This window comes from Lonchura striata, chromosome 38, assembly GCF_046129695.1.
Source record: "Lonchura striata isolate bLonStr1 chromosome 38, bLonStr1.mat, whole genome shotgun sequence".
In the NCBI taxonomy this organism is placed as follows: domain Eukaryota; kingdom Metazoa; phylum Chordata; class Aves; order Passeriformes; family Estrildidae; genus Lonchura; species Lonchura striata.
This window is the reverse complement of record NC_134640.1, coordinates 2,349,132-2,375,513: the sequence shown is the minus strand read 5'-3', so window position 1 is coordinate 2,375,513 and position 26,382 is coordinate 2,349,132. Positions and strand designations below refer to the sequence as shown.

Here is a 26,382-nt window from a genome sequence, read left to right as displayed (position 1 = left end):
GAGCACCTGTCACTCCGCCCTTTCGCGCTCTCTGATTCGCTCAGGCTTTTGCTCCGCCCCGTTGTCGCGCTCTGATTCGCCGAGCGCTGTAGTCCCGCCTTTTACCCCTCCTCTGATTGGCTCACCCGTCTCCCTCAGCCGGGCGAGGCCGGAAGTGGCGTTTCCCGCCTTGCCGCCATATTGAGCCGTGAGGGGAGACGAGAACGTCTCTGTAACTTCCCCCAAAAACCCCCTCGGGACGCCCCAAATCCACCCTAAAACCCCTCAGGGAAGGCTCAAAATCTCCTGGGGAACTCCCGGCCCGAGTTCTTTGCACATTTGAAGGATTTGCCTCCAGCTTTGCCTCATTTCCCTCCGAGATTCCCCTCAGGGTGCCGCAGGCTCAGGTCAGTTCAGGGAGATTCGATCCATTTCTTACATCCGGCTGCATTTAAATGTGTTTTATTCACTCTTAATGTTTTGCGAGGCACTTTCGGGGTCCCCACACGCACCAAACACACCCGGAGCGTCACTCAAAGCTTTTATTGGTCTCAATTTTAGGGGGGCTCTTTCCAAAAAACAGCCCCACACCCCTAAAAAAACCCCCAGGGGGTGCCCACAGCCCCCCAATCCTCCCCATTCCTGATTATTGGGGTTCAGGGGGGGTGAGAACCCCCTAAATTCTCATTTTTGGGGTCCCTCCTCTTCCTCACCCGGGGGTCCCCCCGATCCCAATTTCCAATTTTGGATTTTGGGGGTTCAGGGCGTTTTTTCTCCCATTTTCCACTGGGGTTCCTCCCCCCCCCCCCACAGAGTTTTGGGGTGCTGCCTCCTCATCCTCACCCCAAATTTGGCTCTTGGGGTTCATCCCCAGCCCGGCCCTCGGGGTCCCTCCTCTTCCTCAGCTCCCCAGCATCACTTTTGGGGTTCCATCCCTCAGAAATTTGGGGATTTTGGGGCTCCCCGCCCTCCTGAAATTTGGGGTTCGAGGGGTCCAATCCCTCAGGGGTTTTAGGATTTATAGGATCCCATCCCTCATGGATTTTAGGGTTCAGAGGCTCCCCATATTCCTGAATTTTAGGATTTAGAGGCTCCCATCCCTCATGGATTTTAGATTTTAGGGGCTCCCCACTCTCCTGGATTTTAGGATTTAGAGGATCCCATCCCTCATGAATTTTAGATTTTAGGGGCTCCCCTCTCTCCTGAACTTTAGGAATCAGGGGCTCCCCAAATTCCTGAATTTTAGGATTTATAGGGTCCCATCCCTCATGAACTTTAGGATTCAGGGTCTCCCCACATTCCTGAACTTTAGGATTCAGGGGCTCCCCACTCTCCTGAATTTTAGGATTCAGGGTCTCCCCACATTTTTGAATTTTAGGATTCAGGGTCTCCCCAGCCTCCTGAATTTTAGGATTTAGAGGATCCCATCCCTCATGAATTTTAGGATTCAGGGTCTCCCCAACCTCCTGAATTTTAGGATTCAGGGGCTCCCATCCCTCATGGGTTTTAGATTTTAGGGGCTCCCATCCCTCATGAATTTTAGGATTTAGGGGCTCCCCACATTCCTGAACTTTAGGATTCAGGGGCTCCCCACATTTTTGAACTTTAGGATTCAGGGTCTCCCCAGCCTCCTGAATTTTAGGATTTAGAGGTTCCCATCCCTCATGGATTTTAGGATTCAGGGTCTCCCTAGCCTCCTGAATTTTAGGATTCAGGGGCTCCCATCCCTCATGGATTTTAGATTTTAGGGGCTCCCCACATTTTTGAACTTTAGGATTCAGGGTCTCCCTAGCCTCCTGAATTTTAGGATTCAGGGGCTCCCATCCCTCATGGATTTCAGGATTCAGGAGCTCCCCACCCTCCCCCTCACAGCGCTCCCGCCTCCTCCTCACTGTCTCCTCCCCTCCCCCGCACTCCCCCTCACGCCCCTTTTCCCGCCCTTTTCCCCTCCCCTCTTCCCGCCCTTTTTCCCTCCCCTCTTCCCGCCCATTCTCCCGTTCCCGCCCATTCTCCCGTTCCCGCCCATTCTCCCATTCCCGCCCATTCTCCCATTCCCGCCCGTTCTCCCGTTCCCGCCCGTTCTCCCGCCCGTTCCCCCGTTCCCGCCCGTTCCCCGTCCCCCTTCCCCGCGCTCCGCTGCCCGCGGCCGCCAGCAGGATGAGCAGCGGCAGCACGTGGAGGCAGAAATGCACCGAGGCCCAGTAGCGCAGCGTGTCGGCGGCGCCGCGCAGCACGAAGCCCACGCTCAGGTACTCGAACGCCCTCATCTTGAGGAACCACTGCGCCCCGCGCAGCGCCGAGCCCCTCCAGCCGCCCAGCCGCTCCAGCGGCGCCCCGAAACGCGCGCCCAGCGCCGCCTCGGCCGCCGCCTCGGCCGCCAGCCACAGCGGCACGCTGAGGAACGACAGGTACTGCCCGCCGTGCAGGCCGTGCCAGTACGCCGAGGCCAGCATGGTCCAGGCGTTCCTGCAGGGGGGAGGTTTTTGGGGGGAAAAAAGGGGGGAATGGGGTCAGGGAGGTGTTTGAACGGTGTTGGTGCGGCCTCGAATTCGGCACGAGCGGTATGAAGTTTGGGTTGTGCGCTGCGAAGTGCAGCTTGCTCCACAGAAAGTTCAATTTAGGCACCCAAAATGGAGTTTGTGCCTCTCAGAGTCCAGCCTAATAACCCAAAATTCAGTTTGTGCCTCTCAGAGTCCAGCCCAAGCACCCAAAATTCAGTTTGTGCGCTGCGAAGTGCAGCTTGCTCCACAGAAAGTTCAATTTAGGCACCCAAAATTGAGTTTACGCCTCTCAGAGTCCAGCCCAAGCACCTAAAATTCAGTTTACGCCTCTCAAAGTCCAGCCTAATAACCCAAAATTCAGTTTACACCTCTCAAAGTCCAGCCTAATAACCCAAAATTCAGTTTGTGCGCTGCAAAGTGCAGCTTGCCCAACAGAAAGTTCAATTTAGGCACCCAAAATTCAGTTTACAACTCCCAAAGTCCAGCCTAATAACGCAAAATTCAGTTTACACTTCCCAAAGTCCAGCCTAATAACGCAAAATTCAGTTTACACCTCTCAAAGTCCAGCCTAATAACCCAAAATTCAGTTTGTGCGCTGCGAAGTGCAGCTTGCTCCACAGAAAGTTCAATTTATGCACCCAAAATGGAGTTTGTGCCTCTCAGAGTCCAGCCTAATAACCCAAAATTCAGTTTACACCTCTCAAAGTCCAGCCCAATAACCCAAAATTCAGTTTGTGCGCTGCAAAGTGCAGCTTGCCCAACAGAAAGTTCAATTTAGGCACCCAAAATTCAGTTTACAACTCCCAAAGTCCAGCCCAAGCACCTAAATTTCAGTTTACGCCTCCCAAAGTCCAGCCTAATAACGCAAAATTCAGTTTACACCTCCCAAAGTCCAGCCTAATAACCCAAAATTCAGTTTGTGCCTCTCAAAGTCCAGCCTAATAACCCAAAATTCAGTCTACAACTCCCAAAGTCCAGCCCAAGCACCTAAAATTCAGTTTACGCCTCTCAAAGTCCAGCCTAATAACCCAAAATTCAGTGTACACCTCTCAAAGTCCAGCCTAATAACCCAAAATTCAGTTTACGCCTCTCAAAGTCCAGCCTAATAACCCAAAATTCAGTTTACACCTCTCAAAGTCCAGCCCAATAACCCAAAATTCAGTTTGTGCCTCTCAGAGTCCAGCCTAATAACCCAAAATTCAGTTTGTGCCTCTCAGAGTCCAGCCTAATAACCCAAAATTCAGTTTACGCCTCTCAAAGTCCAGCCCCAGCACCCAAAATTCAGTTTACACCTCCCAAAGTCCAGCCTAATAACCCAAAATTCAGTTTACAACTCCCAAAGTCCAGCCTAATAACCCAAAATTCAGTTTACACCTCTCAAAGTCCAGCCTAATAACCCAAAATTCAGTTTACGCCTCTCAAAGTCCAGCCTAATAACCCAAAATTCAGTTTACAACTCCCAAAGTCCAGCCTAATAACCCAAAATTCAGCTTGCACCTCTCAAAGTCCAGCCCCAGCACCCAAAATTCAGTTTACATCTCCCAAAGTCCAGCCTAATAACCCAAAATTCAGTTTACACCTCCCAAAGTCCAGCCTAATAACCCAAAATTCAGTTTACAACTCCCAAAGTCCAGCCCAATAACCCAAAATTCAGTTTACACCTCCCAAAGTCCAGCCTAATAACCCAAAATTCAGTTTACACCTCCCAAAGTCCAGCCTAATAACCCAAAATTCAGCTTGCACCTCTCAAAGTCCAGCCCCAGCACCCAAAATTCAGTTTACACGTCCCAAATTCAATCTCACAAACTCAGCTCCCAGTGCCCCAACCTTCATCCTTCTCCCCGTGTCCCCCAGTCCCTCCCAGTGCTCCCAATAACTCCCAGTACTCCCAGTTCGTTCCTCCCAGTGCTCCCAGTCTCTCCCAGTACTCCCAGTTAGTTCCTCCCAGTGCTCCCAGTCCATCCCAGTCCCTCCCAGTGCTCCCAGTACTCCCAGTTAGTTCCTCCCAGTGCTCCCAGTCTCTCCCAGTACTCCCAGTTAGTTCCTCCCAGTGCTCCCAGTCCCTCCCAGTGCTCCCAGTACTCCGAGTTAGTCTCTCCCATTTCCCCCCCAGTCCCTCCCAGTCCCCCCCAGTCCCTCCCAGTCCCATCCCAGTCCCCCCCAGTCCATCCCAGTCCCATCCCAGTCCCCCCCAGTCCATCCCAGTCCCATCCCATTTCCCTCCCAGTGTTCCCAGTCCCCCCCAGTCTCTCCCAGCCACCCCCAGTCCCTCCCAGTCCCATGCCAGTCCATCCCAGTCCCTCCCAGTCCCTCCCAGTCCCTCCCAGTCCATCCCAGTCCCTCCCAGTCCCCCCCAGTCCCTCCCAGTCCATCCCAGTCCCCCCCAGTCCATCCCAGTCCCTCCCAGTCCCCCCCAGTCCCTCCCAGTCCCATCCCAGTCCCATCCCAGTCCCATCCCAGTCCCATCCCAGTCCCCCCCAGTCCCTCCCAGTCCATCCCAGTCCCCCCCAGTCCCTCCCAGTCCCATCCCAGTCCCTCCCAGTCCCATCCCAGTCCCATCCCAGTCCCTCCCAGTGTTCCCAGTCCCATCCCAGTCCCCCCCAGTCCCCCCCAGTCCCCCCCAGTCCCATCCCAGTCCCCCCCAGTCCCATCCCAGTCCCATCCCAGTCCCATCCCAGTCCCTCCCAGTCCCTCCCATTTCCCTCCCAGTCCCCCCGAGTCTCTCCCAGTTCCCCCCCAGTCCCTCCCAGTCCCATCCCAGTCCCCCCCAGTTCCCTCCCAGTCCCTCCCAGTCCCATCCCAGTCCCATCCCAGTCCCTCCCAGTCTCTCCCATTTCCCTCCCAGTCCCTCCCATTTCCCTCCCAGTGTTCCCAGTCCCATCCCATTTCCCCCCCAGTCCCTCCCATTTCCCTCCCAGTCCCCCCCAGTCCCTCCCAGTCCCATCCCAGTCCCCCCCAGTCCCTCCCAGTCCCTCCCATTTCCCTCCCAGTCCCTCCCAGTCCCTCCCAGTCCCATCCCAGTCCCCCCCAGTCCCCCCCAGTCCCTCCCAGTCCCTCCCAGTCCCCCCCAGTTCCCTCCCAGTCCCTCCCAGTCCCCCCCAGTCCCTCCCAGTCCCTCCCAGTCCCATCCCAGTCCCCCCCAGTCCCTCCCAGTCCCACCCCAGTCCCTCCCAGTCCCTCCCAGTCCCCCCCAGTTCCCTCCCAGTCCCATCCCAGTCCCCCCCAGTCTCTCCCATTTCCCTCCCAGATCCCCCAGTCCCCCCCAGTCCCCCCCAGTCCCTCCCAGTCCCTCCCAGTCCCCCCCAGTTCCCTCCCAGTCCCTCCCAGTCCCCCCCAGTCCCTCCCAGTCCCTCCCAGTCCCATCCCAGTCCCCCCCAGTCCCTCCCAGTCCCACCCCAGTCCCTCCCAGTCCCTCCCAGTCCCCCCCAGTTCCCTCCCAGTCCCATCCCAGTCCCCCCCAGTCTCTCCCATTTCCCTCCCAGATCCCCCAGTCCCTCCCAGTCCCTCCCATTTCCCTCCCAGTCCCCCCCAGTCCCTCCCAGTCCATCCCAGTCCCATCCCAGTCTCTCCCATTTCCCTCCCAGTCCCTCCCAGTCCCATCCCAGTCCCCCCCAGTTCCCTCCCAGTCCCATCCCAGTCCCTCCCAGTGTTCCCAGTCCCCCCTAGTCCCATCCCAGTCCCATCCCAGTTCCCCCCAGTCCCCCCTAGTCCCATCCCAGTCCCCCCCACTCCCTCCCAGTCCCATCCCAGTTCCATCCCATTTCCCCCCCAGTCCCTCCCATTTCCCTCCCAGTCCCTCCCAGTCCCTCCCAGTCCCATCCCAGTTCCATCCCAGTCCCCCCAGTCCCCCCCAGTGCCCCCAGTCCCCCGGTGCGGTACCGGAGCAGCGGGTAGCGGCGCGGTCCCCGGCGGTGCACGTAGGCCGCCAGCCACCACTGCACCGTCATGTTCCAGCGGCGCAGCCCGTCCCGGAAGCGCCGGCCCAGCTCCGTGCCCCGCGGGTCCACCGTGCGGATGGCCTCGAAATCCCACTGCTCCTCGGGGACATCCGACCACCTGGAACGGTGAGACACGCGTGGGACACGCGTGGGACACGTGTGGGACACGCCTGGGACACGTGTGGGACACACAGGGACACACACAGGTGACACAGACACCCCCCGTCTGTGCCACACCGTGCGGATGGCCTCGAAATCCCACTGCTCCTCGGGGACATCGGACCACCTGGAATGGTGAGACACGCGTGGGACACGCGTGGGACACGTGTGGGACATGGGGACACAGACAGGTGGGACGTGAGGACCCTCAGGTAGGACACGGAGACCCTCGGGTGGGACATGGGGACACACATGGGTGACACAGGGACAGGCCCAGGCAGATTTGGGGTTCACACCCAGCCCCACACCCCCTGCACCCCAATGATGTCCCCAGGGTGTCACTCACTTTTTGGGGCGCTCCCTTTGGGGTTCACGCCCAGCCCCACATCCCCTGCACCCCAATGATGTCCCCAGGGTGTCACTCACTTTTTGGGGCGCTCCCAGCTGACCGTGGGTCCCTGTCCCGGCCGTGCCCGGGCAGATTTGGGGTACACACCCAGCCCCACACCCCCTGCACCCCAATGTCCCTGTACCCCAAAGGTGTCACTCACTTTTTGGGGCGCTCCCTTTGGGGTTCACACCCAGCCCCACACCCCCTGCACCCCAATGATGTCCCCCATGTTGTCACTCACTTTTTGGGGCGCTCCCAGCTGACCGTGGGTCCCTGTCCCGGCCGTGCCCGGGCAGATTTGGGGTTCACACCCAGCCCCACATCCCCTGCACCCCAATGATGTCCTCCATGTTGTCACTCACTTTTTGGGGCGCTCCCTTTGGGGTTCACACCCAGCCCCACATCCTCTGCACCCCAATGATGTCCCCAGGGTGTCACTCACTTTTTGGGGCGCTCCCTTTGGGGTACACGCCCAGCCCCACACCCCCTGCACCCCAATGATGTCCTCCATGTTGTCACTCACTTTTTGGGGCGCTCCCTTTGGGGTTCACGCCCAGCCCCACACCCCCTGCACCCCAATGATGTCCCCAGGGTGTCACTCACTTTTTGGGGCGCTCCCAGCTGACCGTGGGTCCCTGTCCCGGCCGTGCCCGGGCAGATTTGGGGTACACACCCAGCCCCACATCCCCTGTACCCCAAAGGTGTCACTCACTTTTTGGGGCGCTCCCAGCTGACCGTGGGTCCCTGTCCCGGCCGTGCCCGGGCACATTTGGGGTACGCGCCCAGCCCCGCGGCCAGGCAGCCGGCCTCGGCGCAGAGCCATCCCACGTAGAGGCGCAGGCGCAGGGCGAGGAACACGGGCACCATGTGTGCCAGGCGGGCGGGCCAGGCGCGCGCGGCGAAGTCGGGGCGCAGCGCGGCGCCCGCCGGCCACGCCCGGCCCACCAGCAGCCCCAGCGCGCCCAGCGCCGGCGCCCAGCGCACGCGGCGCAGCGCCCGGCCCAGCGCCGGCGGCCCCGGCGGGCCCCACACCCAGTCCAGGTGCGTGCCCAGGCGGTAGAACGGACCTGCGGGCACGGGGCACGCGTCAGGGGCGCGGTGCAGGTGGGCACGGGTGGCACGGGAATGAATGGCACACGGGTGAGGGAAATGGTGCAGGTGGCACAGGTGAGGGACATGGTGCAGGTGGGCACGGGTGGGCACAGAAATCACTGGCACACAGGTGAGGGAAATGGTGCAGGTGGCACGGAAATGAATGGCACACGGGTGAGGGACATGGTGCAGGTGGCACGGGTGAGGGAAATGGTGCAGGTGGCATGGGAATGAATGGCACACGGGTGAGGGACATGGTGCAGGTGGCACAGGTGGCATGGAAATGAATGGCACACGGGTGAGGGAAATGGTGCAGGTGGGCACGGGTGGCACGGGAATGAATGGCACACGGGTGAGGGAAATGGTGCAGGTGGGCACAGGTGAGGGAAATGGTGCAGGTGGGCACGGGTGAGGGAAATGGTGCAGGTGACATGGAAATCAATGGCACACAGGTGAGGGAAATGGTGCAGGTGGGCACGGGTGAAGGAAATGGTGCAGGTGGAATGGAAATGAATGGCACATGGGTGAGGGACATGGTGCAGGTGGCACAGGTGAGGGAAATGGTGCAGGTGGGCACGGGTGGCATGGAAATGAATGGCACACAGGTGAGGGAAATGGTGCAGGTGGGCACGGGTGAGGGAAATGGTGCAGGTGGGCACGGGTGGCACGGAAATGAATGGCACACGGGTGAGGGAAATGGTGCAGGTGGGCACGGGTGAGGGACATGGTGCAGGTGGGCACGGGTGGCACGGGAATGAATGGCACACGGGTGAGGGAAATGGTGCAGGTGGCATGGGAATGAATGGCACACGGGTGAGGGAAATGGTGCAGGTGGCACAGGTGAGGGAAATGGTGCAGGTGGCACAGGTGGCATGGAAATCAATGGCACACAGGTGAGGGAAATGGTGCAGGTGGGCACAGGTGAGGGACATGGTGCAGGTGGAATGGAAATCAATGGCACACAGGTGAGGGACATGGTGCAGGTGGCACAGGTGAGGGACATGGTGCAGGTGGCACAGAAATGAATGGCACACGGGTGAGGGAAATGGTGCAGGTGGCACAGGTGGGCACAGAAATCAATGGCACACGGGTGAGGGAAATGGTGCAGGTGGGCACAGATGAGGGACATGGTGCAGGTGGGCACAGGTGGCACAGAAATCAATGGCACACAGGTGAGGGACATGGTGCAGGTGGGCACAGGTGACATGGAAATCAATGGCACACGGGTGAGGGACATGGTGCAGGTGGGCACGGAAATGAATGGCACACGGGTGAGGGAAATGGTGCAGGTGGGCACAGGTGGCATGGAAATCAATGGCACATGGGTGAGGGACATGGTGCAGGTGGGCACGGGTGGCACGGGAATGAATGGCACACAGGTGAGGGAAATGGTGCAGGTGGGCACAGGTGGCATGGAAATCAATGGCACACGGGTGAGGGACATGGTGCAGGTGGCACAGGTGGCACAGAAATCACTGGCACACGGGTGAGGGAAATGGTGCAGGTGGGCACGGGTGAGGGACACAGTGCAGGTGGAATGGAAATGAATGGCACACGGGTGAGGGAAATGGTGCAGGTGGGCACGGGTGGCATGGAAATGAATGGCACACGGGTGAGGGAAATGGTGCAGGTGGGCACGGGTGGCATGGAAATGAATGGCACACGGGTGAGGGAAATGGTGCAGGTGGCACAGGTGGCACGGGAATGAATGGCACACAGGTGAGGGAAATGGTGCAGGTGGGCACGGGTGGCATGGAAATGAATGGCACACAGGTGAGGGAAATGGTGCAGGTGGCACAGGTGGCATGGAAATCAATGGCACACGGGTGAGGGACATGGTGCAGGTGGCACAGGTGGCACAGAAATCAATGGCACACAGGTGAGGGACATGGTGCAGGTGGGCACGGGTGAGGGAAATGGTGCAGGTGGCACAGGTGGGCACAGAAATCAATGGCACACAGGTGAGGGAAATGGAGCAGGTGGCACAGAAATCAATGGCACGCGGATGAGGAAAATGGTGCAGGTGGCACGGAAATGAATGGCACACAGGTGAGGGAAATGGTGCAGGTGGGCACAGGTGAGGGAAATGGTGCAGGTGGGCACGGGTGGCACAGAAATCACTGGCACACAGGTGAGAAAAGAGGTGACAAATAAATGGCACACGGGTGGCACATAAATGGCACACAGGTGATATAAATGGCACACGGGTGGCACATAAATAAATGGCACACAGGTGAGACCAGGTGGCACACAGGTGAGAAAACAGGTGACAAATGGCACACGGGTGGCACAAATGACACGTGAGTGGCACATAAACGCACACAGGTAAGATCAGGTGGCACATAAATGGCACGCAGGTGGCACAGGTGACAAATGGCACACAGGTGAGACAGTGGTGACACATAAATGGCACGTGAGTGGCACATAAATGGCACACAGGTGACATAAATGGCACACAGGTGAGAAAAGAGGTGGCACATAAATGGCACACAGGTGACATAAATGGCACGCAGGTGGTGCAGTTAGAAAGCCCCAAAATCCCCTCAAAATTCCCCCAAAATCCTCAGTGGCACCTCCCAAAATTCCCCCCCAAACTCCCTCGGAGTTCCCCCTAAAATTCCCTTTGGGACCACCCAAAATCCCCCCCAAAAATCCCCCCAAACTTTCAGGCAAGCCCCAAAATCCCCTCAGGGATTCCCCCCCAAAATTCCTTCTGGGACCCCCAAAATCCTCTGTGGGACCCTCCAAAATTCCTTCTGGGATCCCCACCCCCAAAATCCCCCAAATTTGCCCCAAATTCCCCCTGGGGCCCCGCCCTCACCTGTCAGCAGCCCCAGGTAGCAGTAGCTGTAGCACAGGATGTCAATCAGGCTGGGCACGCGCCGCAGCGAGCCAATCAGCAGCCGCGTCTCCTCTGACGTCACGCCCTTAAGCTCCGCCTCCCGCAGCTGCTGCGTGTCACTGGCCAGGCTGGCCATCTGGGGGCGGGGCCTCGGTCAGGCCACGCCCCCTTTTATTCAGATTTGTGGGGGTGGTCAGGGCAGGCCACGCCCCCTCGGGGAGGCGCAGCGCCGCCTGGTGGCCAGGCAGCGTTTCTGTGATTGCAGCCCCAAAATCAGCCCTGGAACCCCCAAATTCACCCCAAAATCAGCCCCAAAATCAGCCCTGAAACCCCCGAAATTCACCCCAAAATCATCCCCAAAATCAGCCCTGGAACCCCCAAATTCACCCCAAAATCAGCCCTGGAACCCCCAAAATCACCCCAAAATCAGCCCCAAAATCAGCCCTGGAACCCCCGAAATTCACCCCAAAATCAGCCCTGGAACCCCCGAAATTCACCCCAAATTCACCCCAAAATCAGCCCCAAAATCAGCCCTGAAACCCCCAAATTCACCCCAAAATCAGCCCCAAAATCAGCCCTGGAACCCCCAAAATTCACCCCAAAATCAGACCCAAAATCAGCCCTGGAACCCCCGAAATTCACCCCAAAATCAGCCCCAAAATCAGCCCTGGAACCCCCGAAATTCACCCCAAAATCAGCCCCAAAATCAGCCCTGAAACACCCGAAATTCACCCCAAAATCAGCCCTGGAACCCCCGAAATTCACCCCAAAATCAGCCCCAAAATCAGCCCTGAAACCCCCGAAATTCACTCCAAAATCAGCCCTGGAATCCCCAAAATTCACCCCAAAATCAGCCCTGGAACCCCCGAAATTCACCCCAAAATCAGCCCTGGAACCCCCGAAATTCACCCCAAAATCAGCCCCAAAATCAGCCCTGGAACCCCCAAATTCACCCCAAAATCAGCCCTGGAACCCCCGAAATTCACCCCAAAATCAGCCCTGGAACCCCCGAAATTCACCCCAAAATCAGCCCCTAAATCAGCCCTGGAATCCCCGAAATTCACCCCAAAATCAGCCCTGGAACCCCCAAAATTCACCCCAAAATCAGCCCCAAAATCAGCCCTGGAACCCCCGAAATTCACCCCAAAATCAGACCCAAAATCAGCCCTGGAACCCCCGAAATTCACCCCAAAATCAGCCCCAAAATCAGCCCTGAAACACCCGAAATTCACCCCAAAATCAGCCCTGGAACCCCCGAAATTCACCCCAAAATCAGCCCCAAAATCAGCCCTGGAACACCCGAAATTCACCCCAAAATCAGCCCTGGAATCCCCAAAATTCACCCCAAAATCAGCCCCAAAATCAGCCCTGAAACCCCCGAAATTCACCCCAAAATCAGCCCTGGAACCCCCGAAATTCACCCCAAAATCAGCCCCAAAATCAGCCCTGAAACCCCCGAAATTCACCCCAAAATCAGCCCCAAAATCAGCCCGGGACCCTGCAAAAATCACTCCTGAACTCCCCAAAATCACCCCAAAATTTCCCCTGAACCCCCCAAAATCCCCTCAAATCATCCCCAAATCCCCCCCAGGACCCCCTAAAACCCCCCCAGGACCCCCCAAACCCCCCCAGGACCCCCTAAAACCCCCCAGGACCCCCCAAATCTCACCTTGAGGGTGAGCAGCAGCTGCAGGGCGTTGGCGTGGGGAGGGGCCTCGGGCAGCCCCCAGACCCAAATCCCCCCAGGACCCCCAAAATCAACTCAGGACCCCCCAAACCCCCCCAGGACCCCCTAAAACCCTCCCAGGACCCCCCAAATCCTCCCCAAATATCCCCCAGGACCCCCCAAATCCCCCCAAGACCCCCCAAACCCCCCCCAGGACCCCTCAAATCCCCCCAGGACCCCCCAAATCCCCCCCAGGACCCCCCAAATCCCTCCCTAAATCCCCCCAGGACTCCCCAAATCCCCCCCAGGACCCCCCAAATCCCACCCAAATCAACTCAGGACCCCCCAAATCCCCCCCAGGACCCCCCAAATCTCACCTTGAGGGTGAGCAGCAGCTGCAGGGCGTTGGCGTGGGGAGGGGGCTCGGGCAGCCCCCAGACCCAAATCCCCCCAGGACCCCCCAAATCCCCCCCAAATATCCCCCAGGACCCCCCAAATCCCCCCAAATCCTCCCCAAATATCCCCCAGGACCCCCCAAATCCCCCCAAATCCCCCCCAAACCCCCCCAAAATCCCCCCAAATCTCACCTTGAGGGTGAGCAGCAGCTGCAGGGCGTTGGCGTGGGGAGGGGGCTCGGGCAGCCCCCAGAGCCGGGCGGTGCGGAAGAAGAGCAGGTACCCAAAAACCCAGAGCAGCGCCGCCCCCCCGCTGTGCCTGCGGGTTTTGGGGGGTCCCCCTGAATTTGGGGCACCCCAAAATCCTCCCCCGAACCCCAAAATCCCAGCCCAGCCCACTGGGGATTTGGGGCGGGGGGGGGGGTAAAAGTTCTTCCTCCAATAAGGGATTTGGGGGTCCCAAAATATTTCCAAGCCCCCCAAATTTCCCCACGCCCTCACAGAGAATTTGGGGGTCCCAAAATATCTCTGAGCCCCCCAAAATTTCCCCACGCCCTCACAGAGAATTTGGGGGTCTCAAAATGTCTCTGAACACCCCAAATTTCCCCACGCCCTCACAGAGAATTTGGGGGTCCCAAAATATCTCTGAGCCCCCCCAGAGAGAATTTGGGGAATCCAAAAATCACCCCACAAAGAATTTGGGGGGTCCCAAAATGTCTGAGTCCCCCCCAGAGAGAATTTGGGGGTTCTAAAATTCCCTCCCAGATTTTGGGGGTCCCAAAAATCCCCCCCCCAATAGAGAATTTGGGGGTCCCAAAATGTCTTTGAACCCCTCCCCAAATTTTCCCCCCCTCAGAGAATTTGGGGGGGTCCCAAAATGTGTCTGAGTCCCCCCAAATTCCCCCCCCCGTCACCCTGGCCCTAATTAAGCAATAACGAGCTCGGCTGATAACGAGCCCCAAACCCGGGGGGGAGGGGAGGAAAGGCTCCAGACACCCCAAAATGGAGCTGGGACCCCCAAAAATGGGTCAGGGACCCCCAAAAATGGAGCTGGGACCCTCAAAATGGGTCAGGGACCCCCAAAAATGGGTCAGGGACCCCCAAAATGGAGCTGGGACCCTCAAAAATGGGTCCGGGACCCCCAAAATGGGTCCGGGACCCCCAAAAATGGGTCTGGGACCCCCAAAAATGTGTCAGGGACCCCCAGAAAGGAGCTGGGACCCCCAAAAATGGGTCCAGGACCCCCAGAAAGGAGCTGGGATCCCAAAAAAGGGTAAAGGACCCCCAAAAATGGAGCTGGGACCCCCAAAAATGGGTCAGGGACCCCCAAATGGCTCCAGACACCCCAAAAAGGAGCTGGGAGCCCCAAAATGGGTCCGGGACCCCCAAAAATGGGTCAGGGACCCCCAAAAAGGAGCTGGGACCCCCAAAATGGAGCTGGGATTCCAAAAATGGGTCAGGGACCCCCAAAATGGAGCTGGGACCCCCAAAAACTGAGTTGGGGCCCCCAAAATGGAGCTGGGACCCTCCAAAATGGGACTGGGATCCCCCCAAAAGGGCTGTGGGACCCCCCAAAGGGGCCAGGGACCCCCCAAAGGGGCCAGGGACCCCCCAGATGGCTCCAGGACCCTCCAAAATGGGACTGGGATCCCCCCAAAAGGGCTGTGGGACCCCCCAAAGGGGCCAGGGACCCCCCAAATGGCTCCAGGACCCCCCAAAAGGGGACAGGGACCCCCAATATGGGACAGGGCCCCCCAAAAGGGGACAGGGACCCCCAAAATGGGACAGAGACCCCCCAAAATGGGACAGGGACCCCCCAAAAGGGCTGTGGGCCCCCCGGTCTCACCTGGGCAGGCAGGTGAGCAGCGCCCAGGTGCCCAGCGCGGGACAGGGACCCCCCAAAACAGGACAGGGACCCCCAAAACGGGCCAGGGTCCCCCCAAAATGGGACAGGGACCCCCCAAAGGAGCCAGGGACCCCCCAAACGGGCCCAGGGTCCCCCCAAAAGGGCGAGGGGGTCTCACCTGGGCAGGCAGGTGAGCAGCGCCCAGGTGCCCAGCGCGGGACAGGGACCCCCAAAAGGGGCCAGGGACCCCCCAAAATGGGACAGGGACCCCCAAAGGAGCCAGGGACCCCCCAAAAGGGGCCAGGGACCCCCCAAAGGAGCCAGGGACCCCCCAAAAGGCTCCAGGACCCCCCAAAATGGGACAGGGCCCCCCGGTCTCACCTGGGCAGGCAGGTGAGCAGCGCCCAGGTGCCCAGCGTGGGACAGGGACCCCAAAATGGGACAGGGACCCCCCAAAATGGGACAGGGACCCCCCAAAAGGGGCCAGGGACCCCCCAAAATGGGACAGGGACCCCCCAATATGGGACAGGGACCCCCCCAAACGGGCCAGGGACCCCCCAAAAGGGGACAGGGACCCCCCAAAATGGGACAGGGCCCCCCAAAAGGGCGAGGGGGTCTCACCTGGGCAGGCAGGTGAGCAGCGCCCAGGTGCCCAGCGCGGGACAGGGACCCCCAAAAGGGGACAGGGACCCCCCAAAGGAGCCAGGGACCCCCCAAAACGGGCCAGGGACCCCCCAAAATGGGCCAGGGACCCCCCAAAAGGGCGAGGGGGTCTCACCTGGGCAGGCAGGTGAGCAGCGCCCAGGTGCCCAGCGCGGGACAGGGACCCCCCAAAGGAGCTGTGGGACCCCCCAAACGGGCCAGGGACCCCCCAAAATGGGCCAGGGACCCCCCAAAATGGGCCAGGGACCCCCCAAAATGGGACAGGGACCCCCCAAAACGGGACAGGGACCCCCCAAAAGGACAAGGGGGTCTCACCTGGGCATGCAGGTGAGCAGCGCCCAGGTGCCCAGCGTGGGACAGGGACCCCAAAAGGGGACAGGGACCCCCCAAAAGGGCTGTGGGACCCCCCAAAATGGGACAGGGACCCCCCAAAAGGGGACAGGGACCCCCCAAAATGGGACAGGGACCCCCCAAAGGAGCCAGGGACCCCCCAAAAGGGCGAGGGGGTCTCACCTGGGCAGGCAGGTGAGCAGCGCCCAGGTGCCCAGCGCGGGACAGGGACCCCCAAAAGGGGACAGGGACCCCCCAAAGGAGCCAGGGACCCCCCAAAACGGGCCAGGGACCCCCCAAAATGGGCCAGGGACCCCCCAAAAGGGCGAGGGGGTCTCACCTGGGCAGGCAGGTGAGCAGCGCCCAGGTGCCCAGCGCGGGACAGGGACCCCCAAAAGGAGCCAGGGACCCCCCAAAATGGGACAGGGACCCCCCAAAGGAGCTGTGGGACCCCCCAAAAGGGCTGTGGGACCCCCCAATATGGGACAGGGACCCCCCAAAACGGGACAGGGACCCCCCAAAAGGACAAGGGGGTCTCACCTGGGCAGGCAGGTGAGCAGCGCCCAGGTGCCCAGCGCGGTGCCCAGCGAGTGCAGCACGTGGGGGCCGCAGGTCAGCAGCGCCAGCCCCGCGCCCACCGCGGCGCCCCCAAACTGCCGCCAGCGCGGGCCTGGGGGACCCCAAAAACGGGTCAGGGACCCCGAAAATGGGTCCAGGGACCCCGAAAATGGGTCAGGGGACCCCAAAATGGGTCAGGGACCCCGAAACCAGACAGGGGAACCCCAAAATGGGTCAGGGGACCCCGAAAATGGGTCAGGGGATCCCCAAAATGGGTCAGGGGGACCCCGAAATGGGTCAGGGGACCCCGAAAATGGGTCAGGGGAACCCGAAATGGGTCAGGGGACCCCGAAATGGGTCAGGGGATCCCCAAAATGGGTCAGGGGGACCCCGAAATGGGTCAGGGGACCCCGAAATGGGTCAGGGGATCCCCAAAATGGGTCAGGGGAACCCGAAATGGGTCAGGGGACCCCGAAATGGGTCAGGGGATCCCCAAAATGGGTCAGGGGGACCCCGAAATGGGTCAGGGGGACCCAAAATGGGACAGGGGAACCCAAAATGGGTCAGGGGATCCCCAAAATGGGTCAGGGGGACCCCGAAATGGGTCAGGGGGACCCAAAATGGGACAGGGGAACCCAAAATGGGTCAGGGGATCCCCAAAATGGGTCAGGGGACCCCGAAATGGGTCAGGGGACCCCGAAATGGGTCAGGGGAACCCCAAAATGGGTCAGGGGACCCCGAAATGGGTCAGGGGACCCCGAAAATGGGTCAGGGGACCCCGAAAATGGGACAGGGGATCCCCAAAATGGGTCAGGGGATCCCAAAATGGGTCAGGGGGACCCAAAATGGGTCAGGGGGACCCAAAATGGGTCAGGGGACCCCGAAACGGGTCAGGGGAACCCGAAAATGGGTCAGGGGAACCCGAAAATGGGTCAGGGGAAACCGAAATGGGTCAGGGGACCCCAAAATGGGTCAGGGGATCCCGAAAATGGGTCCAGGGACCCCGAAATGGGTCAGGGGAACCCCGAAATGGGTCAGGGGATCCCGAAAATGGGTCCAGGGACCCCGAAAATGGGTCAGGGGATCCCAAAATGGGTCAGGGGACCCCAAAAGGGGTCAGGGGACCCCGAAATGGGTCAGGGGACCCCAAAAAGGGACGGGGCACCTCCAAAGGGGACAGGGGAACCCCAAAACCTGCCCCGGCACCCCAAAACCTGACAGGGACACCCCAAAAGGGGACGTGAGCACCCCAAAACCTGCCCGGGGCTCGGGAGCAGCCCCAGAGTGCCCCAAAATTGTACAGGAACAGCCCAAAGTACCCCAAAACAGCCCAAAAATAGCCAAAAATGCACTGAAATATCCCAAAGTACCCCAAAATTGTACAGGAACAGCCCAAAGTACCCCAAAACAGCCCAAAAATAGCCCAAAAATGCACTGAAATATCCCAAAGTACCCCCGAAATTCACTGAAATATCCCAAAGTCCCCCAAAAACGCACAGGAACAGCCCAAAGTACCCCAAAACAGCCCAAAAAGACCCCAAAATGCACTGAAATATCCCAAAGTACCCCTGAAATTCACTGAAATATCCCAAAGTTCCCCAAAAATACACAGGAACAGCCCAAAGTACCCCAAAACAGCCCAAAAATAGCCCAAAATGCACAGGAATATCCAAAAATAGACAAAAAAATAACCCAAAGTGCACAGAAATATCCCAAAATATCCCCAAAATGCACTGAAATATCCAAAATACCCCCGAAATGCAGAAATATCCAGAAATACCCCCAAAATGCACTGAAATATCCCCAAATACCCCGAAAATGCACAAAAATATCCAAAAACTATCCCAAAACGCACTGAAATATCCAAAATACCCTCAAAATGCAGAAATACTCAAAAAATACACCAAAATGCACAGAAATATCAAAAAACAATTCCAAAATGCACTGAAATATCCAAAAGTACACCAAAATATCCCAAAAATAGCCCAAAAATGCACAGAAATATCCAAAAACTATCCCAAAATGCACTGAAATGTCCAAAATACCCCCGAAATGCAGAAATATCCAGAAATACCCCCAAAATGCACTGAAATATCAAAAAATACCCCAAAACAGCCAAAAAATAGCCCAAAAATGCACCAAAAATATGAAAAATACACCAAAATGCACCGAAACATCCAAAAAGTACACCAAAATGCACAGAAGTATCCAAAAATTTACCAAAAATGCACCAAAATACCCGAAAATGCCAAAGACCCTTCAAAACAACCTCAAATGGCTCAAAACACCCCGAAAGTACCCCCAAAATGCACCAAAAATGCAGCAAAATGCACCGAAATATCCCAAAATAACCCCAAATCCACCAAAATATCCAGAAAATACCCCAAAATGCACCAAAACCTCCAAAAATACCCCCAAAAATGCAACAAAACACCTTCAAAACAACTTCAAATTCCTCCGAGCTCCCCTGAACTTCCTCCAAAAAGCTCCAAAATGCCCCAAAATCTTTTGGAAATAAGTTAAAAATGCGAAAAAAACCTTCATAGCAACCCCCAGTGGCTTATAACGCCTCGAAAGCGCCCCCAAAACGCGCCGAAAAACCCAAAAATTGCCCCCAAAACGCCGCAGAACATTAAAATACCCCAAAGCCCAACGAAGCAGCCCAAAAATACCCCAAAAACGCCCCAAAAGAGACCAAAACAGCCCAAAAACGCCACGAAACATCCCGAAAACGCCCCGAAAACGCATCGGAACATCCAAAAATAGCCCAAAAACGCGGCGGGGCATCAAAAATACCCAAAAATGCACCAAAAACGCCCGAAATGCACCAAAAATGCACCAAAAACGCCCGAAATGCACCAAAAATGCGCCCAAAGCAAGAAAAGGAACCCCGAAATGCACCGAGAAGGTTTCAAAACCCCAAATTCCTGGAAAGGCCCCAAATTTGCAGCAAAAAGCCACAAAACAACACGAAAATGCGCCAAAAACCTTTGAAAATGCCCCAAAAATATAAAAACCTCAAAACAACCTAAAACCGCCCCAAAAATCAACCAGAAACGCCTCAAAACGGTCCAAAAATTCCCAAAATGCACCGGAAACTCTTGAGAACAACCCAAAAATGCACCAAAGGGCTTCGAAATGCACCAAAAATGCACCAAACGCCCCAAAAATACAAAAAAATGTCTCAAGCCACACACGCCACCCCTCCCCCACGCTCGGCGCCCACATCCGCACCCAAAATTTCATCAGGGACCCAAAAATCCACCAGAACCTCCCAAAACACCCCAAAAATGCACCAAAATCCACCAGAACCTCTCAAAACACCCCAAAAATCCACCAGAACATCTCAAAACACCCCAAAAATGGACCAAAATCCACCAGAACCTCCCAAAACACCCCAAAAATCCAACAGAACCGCTCAAAACAACCCAAAATGTCCCAAAAATCCACCAGAACCTCTCAAAACAACCCAAAAATGGACCAAAATCCACCAGAACCTCCCAAAACACCCCAAAAATCCAACAGAACCGCTCAAAACAACCCAAAATGTCCCAAAATCCACCAGAACCTCCCAAAACACCCCAAAAATCCAACAGAACCGCTCAAAACAACCCAAAATGTCCCAAAATCCACCAAAACCGCTCAAAACAACCCAAAATGTACCAAAATCCACCAGAACCTCTCAAAACAACCCAAAAATGCACCAAAATCCACCAGAACATCTCAAAACTCCCAAAAATGGACCAAAATCCACCAAAACCTCTCAAAACACCCCAAAATGTCCCAAAATCCACCAGAACCTCTCAAAACACCCCAAAAATCCACCAGAACCTCCCAAAATGTCCCAAAAATCCACCAGAACCTCCCAAAACACCCCAAAATCCACCAAAATCTCTCAAAACAACCAAAATATCCCAAAAACCTCTCAAAACAACCAAGATATCCCCAAAATCCACAAAAACCTCTCAAAACACCCCAAAAATGCACCAAAACCCCTCAAAACACCCCATAAATGCACCAAAAATCTCTCAACCCAAAAAATGCAGCAAAACATCTCAAAACGCCCCAAAAATCCACCAAAAACCTCTCAAAACACCCCAAAAATGCACCAAAACCCCTCAACCCAAAACCACCGTAAAAACCTTTCAAAACACCCCAAAACAACTCAAAATTCCACAAAAACCTCAACAAACACCCCGAAAACGCACCAAAAATCTCTCAACCCAAAAATCCACCAAAAACCTCTCAAAATGCCCCAAAATATCCCAAAAAATGCACCAAAACCTCTGAAAACAACCCAAAATACCCTAAAAATCCACCAAAACCTCTCAACCCAAAACCACCCCAAAAACCTTTCAAAACAACCCAAAACAACTCAAAAATCCACAAAAAACCCAAAATACCCCAAAATGTACCAAACCCTCACAAAACACCCCAAAATATTCCAAAAATCCACAAAAAACCTCTCAAAACAAGCCAAAAATGCACCAAAAATTTCTCAACCCAAAAACCCACAAAAACCTCTCGAAACACCCCAAAAATCCACAAAAAACTCTCAAAACAACCCAAAACTGCACCAAAACCTCTCAAAACAACCCAAAATGTCCCCAAATCCCCCAAAATCTCCCTTAAATTTCCCAAATCCCCCAAAATCTCCCTTAAATTTCCCAAATCTCCCTTAAAATTCCCAAAGTCCCCAAAAAAACTCCTTTAAAATTCCCAAATCCCCCCAAAATCTCCCTTGAGTTTCCCAAATCCCCCCAAAATCTCTTTTAAATTTCCAAAATCCCCCAAAATGTCACTTAAAATTCCCAAATCTCCCTTAAAATTCCCAAATCCCCCCAAAATCTCTTTTAAATTTCCAAAATCCCCCAAAATGTCACTTAAAATTCCCAAATCTCCATTGAAATTCCCAAATCCCCCAAAATCTCCCTTAAAATTCCCAAATCCCCCCAAAATCTCTTTTAAATTTCCAAAATCCCCCAAAATGTCACTTAAAATTCCCAAATCTCCATTGAAATTCCCAAATTGCCCCAAAATCTCCCTTAAAATTTCCAAAATCCCCCAAAATGTCACTTAAAATTCCCAAATCTCCACTGAAATTCCCAAATCCCCCAAAATCTCCCTTAAAATTCCCAAATCCCCCAAAATCTCCCTTAAAATTCCCAAATTGCCTCAAAATCTTCCTTAAAACTCCCAAATCCCCCAAAATCTCCCTTAAATTTCCCAAATTCCCCCAAAACCTCACAGGACCCCCCCAAAAAATCCCCTCAGGACGTCTCAAATCCCCTCAGAACCCCCAAAATCCCTCAAAATTCCCCCAAAACATCTCAGGACCCATCAAGGTCCTCCACAACCCCCCCAAACCCCTCAGAACACCCCAAAATTCCTCAAGATTCCCCCAAAATCGCCTCAGAACTCCCCAAAACCCCCCAAATTCCCACAGGACCACCCCAAAGCCCCTCAGGACACCCTAAAATCCCTCAGGACACCCTAAAATCCCTCAGGATTCTCCCAAAATTCCTCAAGTTTCACCCCAAATCCCCTCATGATCCTTTAAGACCCTCACAACCCCCCAAAACTTTCAAACCCCCCCAAACCCCCTTCAGGAACCCCCCAAAATCCCTCAGAACCGCCCAAATCCCCTCGAAATCCTCCCAAACTTTTCAAGTTTCTCCCCAATCCCCTCAAATCCCCCCCAAATCCCCTCAGAACACCCCAAAATCCCTCAGGACCACCAAATCCCCTCAGAACACCCCAAAATCCTTCAAGTTTCACCCCAAATCCTCTCAGAACACCCCAAAATCCTTCACTTTTCACCCCAAATCCCCTCAGAACCCCTCAAACCCCCTCAGGACCCTTGAAGCCCCCCCAAAACCCCTCAGGATTCCCCCCAAAATCCTTCAGGACCCTCAGGACTCCCCAAATCCCCTCAGGACCCCCCAAATCCCCTCACAAACCTCTCAGAACCCCCCAAAATCCCTGAGGATTTCCCCCAAAATCCCTCCAGACTCCCCCAAAACCTCGCAGGACCCCCCCAAAATCCCCTCAGGACCCCCCAAACCCCCCCAAACCCCCTCAGGATCCCCCAAACCACCTCAGACCTCCCCAAATCCCCTCAGAAACCCCCAAAACCCCTCAGGACCCCCCAGATCCCACCAGAACCCCCAAATTCCCTCAGGATCCCCCCAAATTCCCTCAGAAACCCCCAAAACCCCTCAGGACCCTTCAAACCCCCCCAAACCCCCTCAGGATCACCCAAACCACCTCAGCACCCCCCAAACCCCCTCAGAAACCCCCAAAACTCCTCAGAACCCCCAAATTCCCTCAGGATCCCCCCAAATCCCCTCAGGATGTCTCAAATGCCCTCAGAACCCACCCTAAACCCCTCAGAAACCCCCAAAACCCCTCAGGACCCCCCAAAACTTCTCAGGACCCTTCGAACCCCCCCAAAACCCCCTCAGGATCCCCCCAAATCCCCTCAGGACCCCCAAAATCCCCTCAGGACCCCCAAAATCCCCTCAGAACGTCTCAAACCCCCTCAGAACCCCCCAAAAAAATCCCTCAGAACCCCCCAAACCCCCTCAAAACCCCCCAAAAAAATCCCCCAGGACCCCCCAATTCCCCTCAGGACTCCCCAAATCCCCTCAGAACCCCCAAACCTCCTCAGGAGCCCCCAAACCCCCTCGGGACGTCTCAAACCCCTCAGAACCCCCCAAAAAAATCCCTCAGAACCCCCAAATCCCCTCAGCACCCCCAAACCCCCTCAGAACCCCCCAAAATCCCCCCCAATTCCCCTCAGAACCCCCCAATTCCCCTCAGGAGCCCCCAAACCCCCCCAGCACCCCCCAAACCCCTGAGAACCCCCCAAACCCCCCCAGGATCCCCCCAGATCCCCTCGGCACGTCTCAAACCCCCCCAGCACCCCCCAAAATCCCCCCAAATCCCCTCAGGACCCCCCAAACCCCCTCAGGACCCCCCAAAATCCCGTCAGGACCCCTCAAACCCCCTCGGCACGTCTCAAACCCCCCCAGCACCCCCCAAACCCCCCCAGGATCCCCCAAATCCCCTCAGAACCCCCCAAATCCCTTCAGAACCCCCCAAACTCCCTCGGCACGTCTCAAACCCCCCTAGGATCCCCCTAATTCCCCTGAGAATCCCCCAAACCCCCCCAGCAGCCCCCAAACCCCCCCAAAATCCCCCCAATTCCCCTCAGAAGCCCCCAAACCCCCCCAGCACCCCCCAAACCCCCTCGGCACGCCCCAAACCCCCTCAGGATCCCCCCAAATCCCCCCAATTCCCCCCAGGATCCCCCCCAATCCCCCCCAGCACCCCCCAAACCCCCCCAGGACGTCTCAAACCCCCCAATTCCCCCCAATTCCCCTCAGAACCCCCCAAAATCCCCCCAAAGCCCCCCAGGATCCCCCCAGACCCCCTCAGGACCCCCCAAATCACCCCAAACCCCCTCAGGAGCCCTAAACCCCTCAGGACCCCCCAAAAAAATCCCTCAGGACCCCCCAAACCCCCTCGGCACGTCTCAAACCCCCCTAGGATCCCCCCAATTCCCCTGAGAACCCCCCAAGCCCCCCAGCACCCCCCAAACCCCCCCAAAATCCCCCCAAATCCCCTCAGAACCCCCCAAATCCCTTCAGGAGCCCCCAAACACCCCCAGCACCCCCCAATCCCCCCCAGGATCCCCCAAAATCCCCCCAAATCCCCTCAGAACCCCCCAATTCCCCCCAGCACCCCCCAAACCCCCTCAGCACGCCCCAAACCCCCCCAGGATCCCCCAAAATCCCCCCAATTCCCCCCAGCACCCCCCAAACCCCCTGAGAATCCCCCAAACCCCCCCAGGATCCCCCAAACCCCCCCAGGATCCCCCCAATTCCCCCCAGGATCCCCCCAAACCCCCTCGGCACGTCTCAAACCCCCCCAGCACCCCCCGCACCCCCCCAGCACCCCCCAAACCCCCTCAGGACCCCCCAAAATCCCCCCAATTCCCCCCAGCACTCCCCAAACCCCCTCAGAACCCCCCAAAATCCCCCCAAACCCCCCCAGCACCCCCCAATTCCCCCCAATTCCCCCCAGCACCCCCCAAACCCCCCCAGGACGTCTCAAACCCCCCAATTCCCCCCAATTCCCCCAATTCCCCCCAGCAGCCGCGGGCGGGCGGGCCGGGCTCTCACCGCGCTCCTTGAGCACGAATCCCACGGGGATGGAGCCCAGCAGCACGGCCAGGTAGGTCAGCTCCTCGCGCTCCATGGCGGCCCCAAAACCGCCCCAAAACCCGCCCGAAACCGCCCCAAATCCGCCCGAAACCGCCCCAAAACCGCCCCAAAACTCCGCCCCAAAACCCGCCCCAAATCCGCCCGAAACGGCCCCAAAATTCCGCCGCGGCTCCGAGCGGGGGCGGGGGCGGGGCGGGAGGGAGGCACGCCCACAGCGGGGTCAGGCCACGCCCACGGCCGTCAATCAACGGGGCAGGCCACGCCCACTGATGTCAATCAACGGGGCAGGCCACGCCCACGGATGTCAATCAACGGGGCAGGCCACGCCCACTGATGTCAAACAACGGGGCAGGCCACGCCCACAGCGGGCAACGCGCGCGTCAGGCCACGCACACGCCTGTCAATCAACGCGCCGGGCCACGCCCACGGCCGCCAAACAACGCGGGAAGCCACGCCCACGGCCGTCAATCAACGCGCCGGGCCACGCCCACACTCGTCAATTAACGCGCCCAGCCACGCCCACAGCGGGCAAGGCGCGCGCCGGGCCGCACACACGGCTGTCAATCAACGCGCCAAGCCACGCCCATGGCCGTCAAACAACGCGGCAGGCCACGCCCACACTCGTCAATTAACGCGCCAAGCCACGCCCACACTCGTCAATTAACGCGCCAAGCCACGCCCACGGCCGTCAATCAACGCGCCGGGCCACGCCCATACTCGTCAATTAACGCGCCAAGCCACGCCCACAGCGGGCAACGCGCGCGCCGAGCCGCACACACGCCTGTCAATCAACGCGCCAAGCCACGCCCATGGCCGTCAATTAACGCGCCAAGCCACGCCCACAGCGGGCAATGCGCGCTTCAGGCCACGCACACGCCTGTCAATCAACGCGCCGGGCCACGCCCACACCGGGAAACGCGCGCATCAGGCCACGCACTCGGCAGTCAATCAACGCGCCCAGCCACGCCCACAGCAGTCAATCAACGCGCCAGGCCACGCCCACAGCAGTCAATCAACGCGCCAGGCCACGCCCACATCGGGCAACGCGCGCGTCAGGCCACGCACACGCCTGTCAATCAACGTGCCAGGCCACGCCCACTCCGTTGTTTGCTCTGTGGGCGTGGCCTCGTCACAGCCACGCCCCCGGTGGGCGGGGTCACGCCAGCACAGGGGAGCCCCAGGCGCGGATTTTGGGGGGGGGGTGTCGAGGTTTAAAGGGGCTTGGGGGGGTCCTTTAAGAGGGTCTGGCCCTTTAAGAGGGGGGGAGGGGCTTTTAAAGGGGTCTGGTTCTTTAAGGGGGGGTGGGATCCACAAGGGGGGTGGATTTTAAAGGGCTCTGGCCCTTTAAGAGGAGTGGGATCCACAAGGGGGGTGGATTTTAAATGGTTCTGGCCCTTTAAGAGGAGTGGGATCCACAAGGGGGGTGGATTTTAAAGGGCTCTGGCCCTTTAAGAGGAGTGGGATCCACAAGGGGGGTGGATTTTTAAGGGCTCTGGCCCTTTAAGAGGAGTGGGATCCACAAGGGGGGTGGATTTTAAATGCTTCTGGCCCTTTAAGAGGAGTGGGATCCACAAGGGGGGTGGATTTTTAAGGGCTCTGGCCCTTTAAGAGGAGTGGGATCCACACGTGGGCTCTAATGGGGGGTCAGGCCCCTTTAAGGCGGCTTTTAAAAGGTTCTGGCCCTTTAAGAGGAGTGGGATCCACAATGGGAGTGGATTTTAAAGGGCTCTGGCCCTTTAAGAGGAGTGGGATCCACAAGGGGGGTGGATTTTAAATGGTTCTGGCCCTTTAAGA

The 26,382-nt window shown here is 57.3% G+C and overlaps 1 protein-coding gene across 1 annotated transcript; it reads right to left on the bottom strand.

The window, feature by feature from the left end:
• Positions 1-9: 9 nt before the first annotated feature.
• Positions 10-24,625, bottom strand: MBOAT7 (membrane bound acylglycerophosphatidylinositol O-acyltransferase MBOAT7). Its single transcript, XM_077789839.1, has 8 exons — positions 24,547-24,625; positions 16,343-16,472; positions 13,156-13,282; positions 10,882-11,038; positions 7,681-8,035; positions 6,360-6,536; positions 1,277-2,445; positions 10-254 (listed from the first exon to the last, which is right to left on the bottom strand). The coding sequence occupies exons 1-8, from the start codon at positions 24,620-24,622 to the stop codon at positions 10-12; spliced, it is 2,436 nt and encodes an 811-aa protein (XP_077645965.1). The 5' UTR covers positions 24,623-24,625.
• Between the last annotated feature and the right edge of the window lie 1,757 nt (positions 24,626-26,382).

Excerpts from the sequence above, each read along its gene's own strand:
- MBOAT7 (XM_077789839.1), bottom strand. The coding sequence starts at position 24,622 with ATGGAGCGCGAGGAGCTGACCTACCTGGCCGTGCTGCTGGGCTCCATC. Across the intron at positions 11,039-13,155 it reads AGCTGCTGCTCACCCTCAAG|ATGGCCAGCCTGGCCAGTGA; the intron begins GTGAGATTTGGG and ends CCCCGCCCCCAG. Across the intron at positions 2,446-6,359 it reads CGCCGCTACCCGCTGCTCCG|GAACGCCTGGACCATGCTGG; the intron begins GTACCGCACCGG and ends TCCCCCCTGCAG.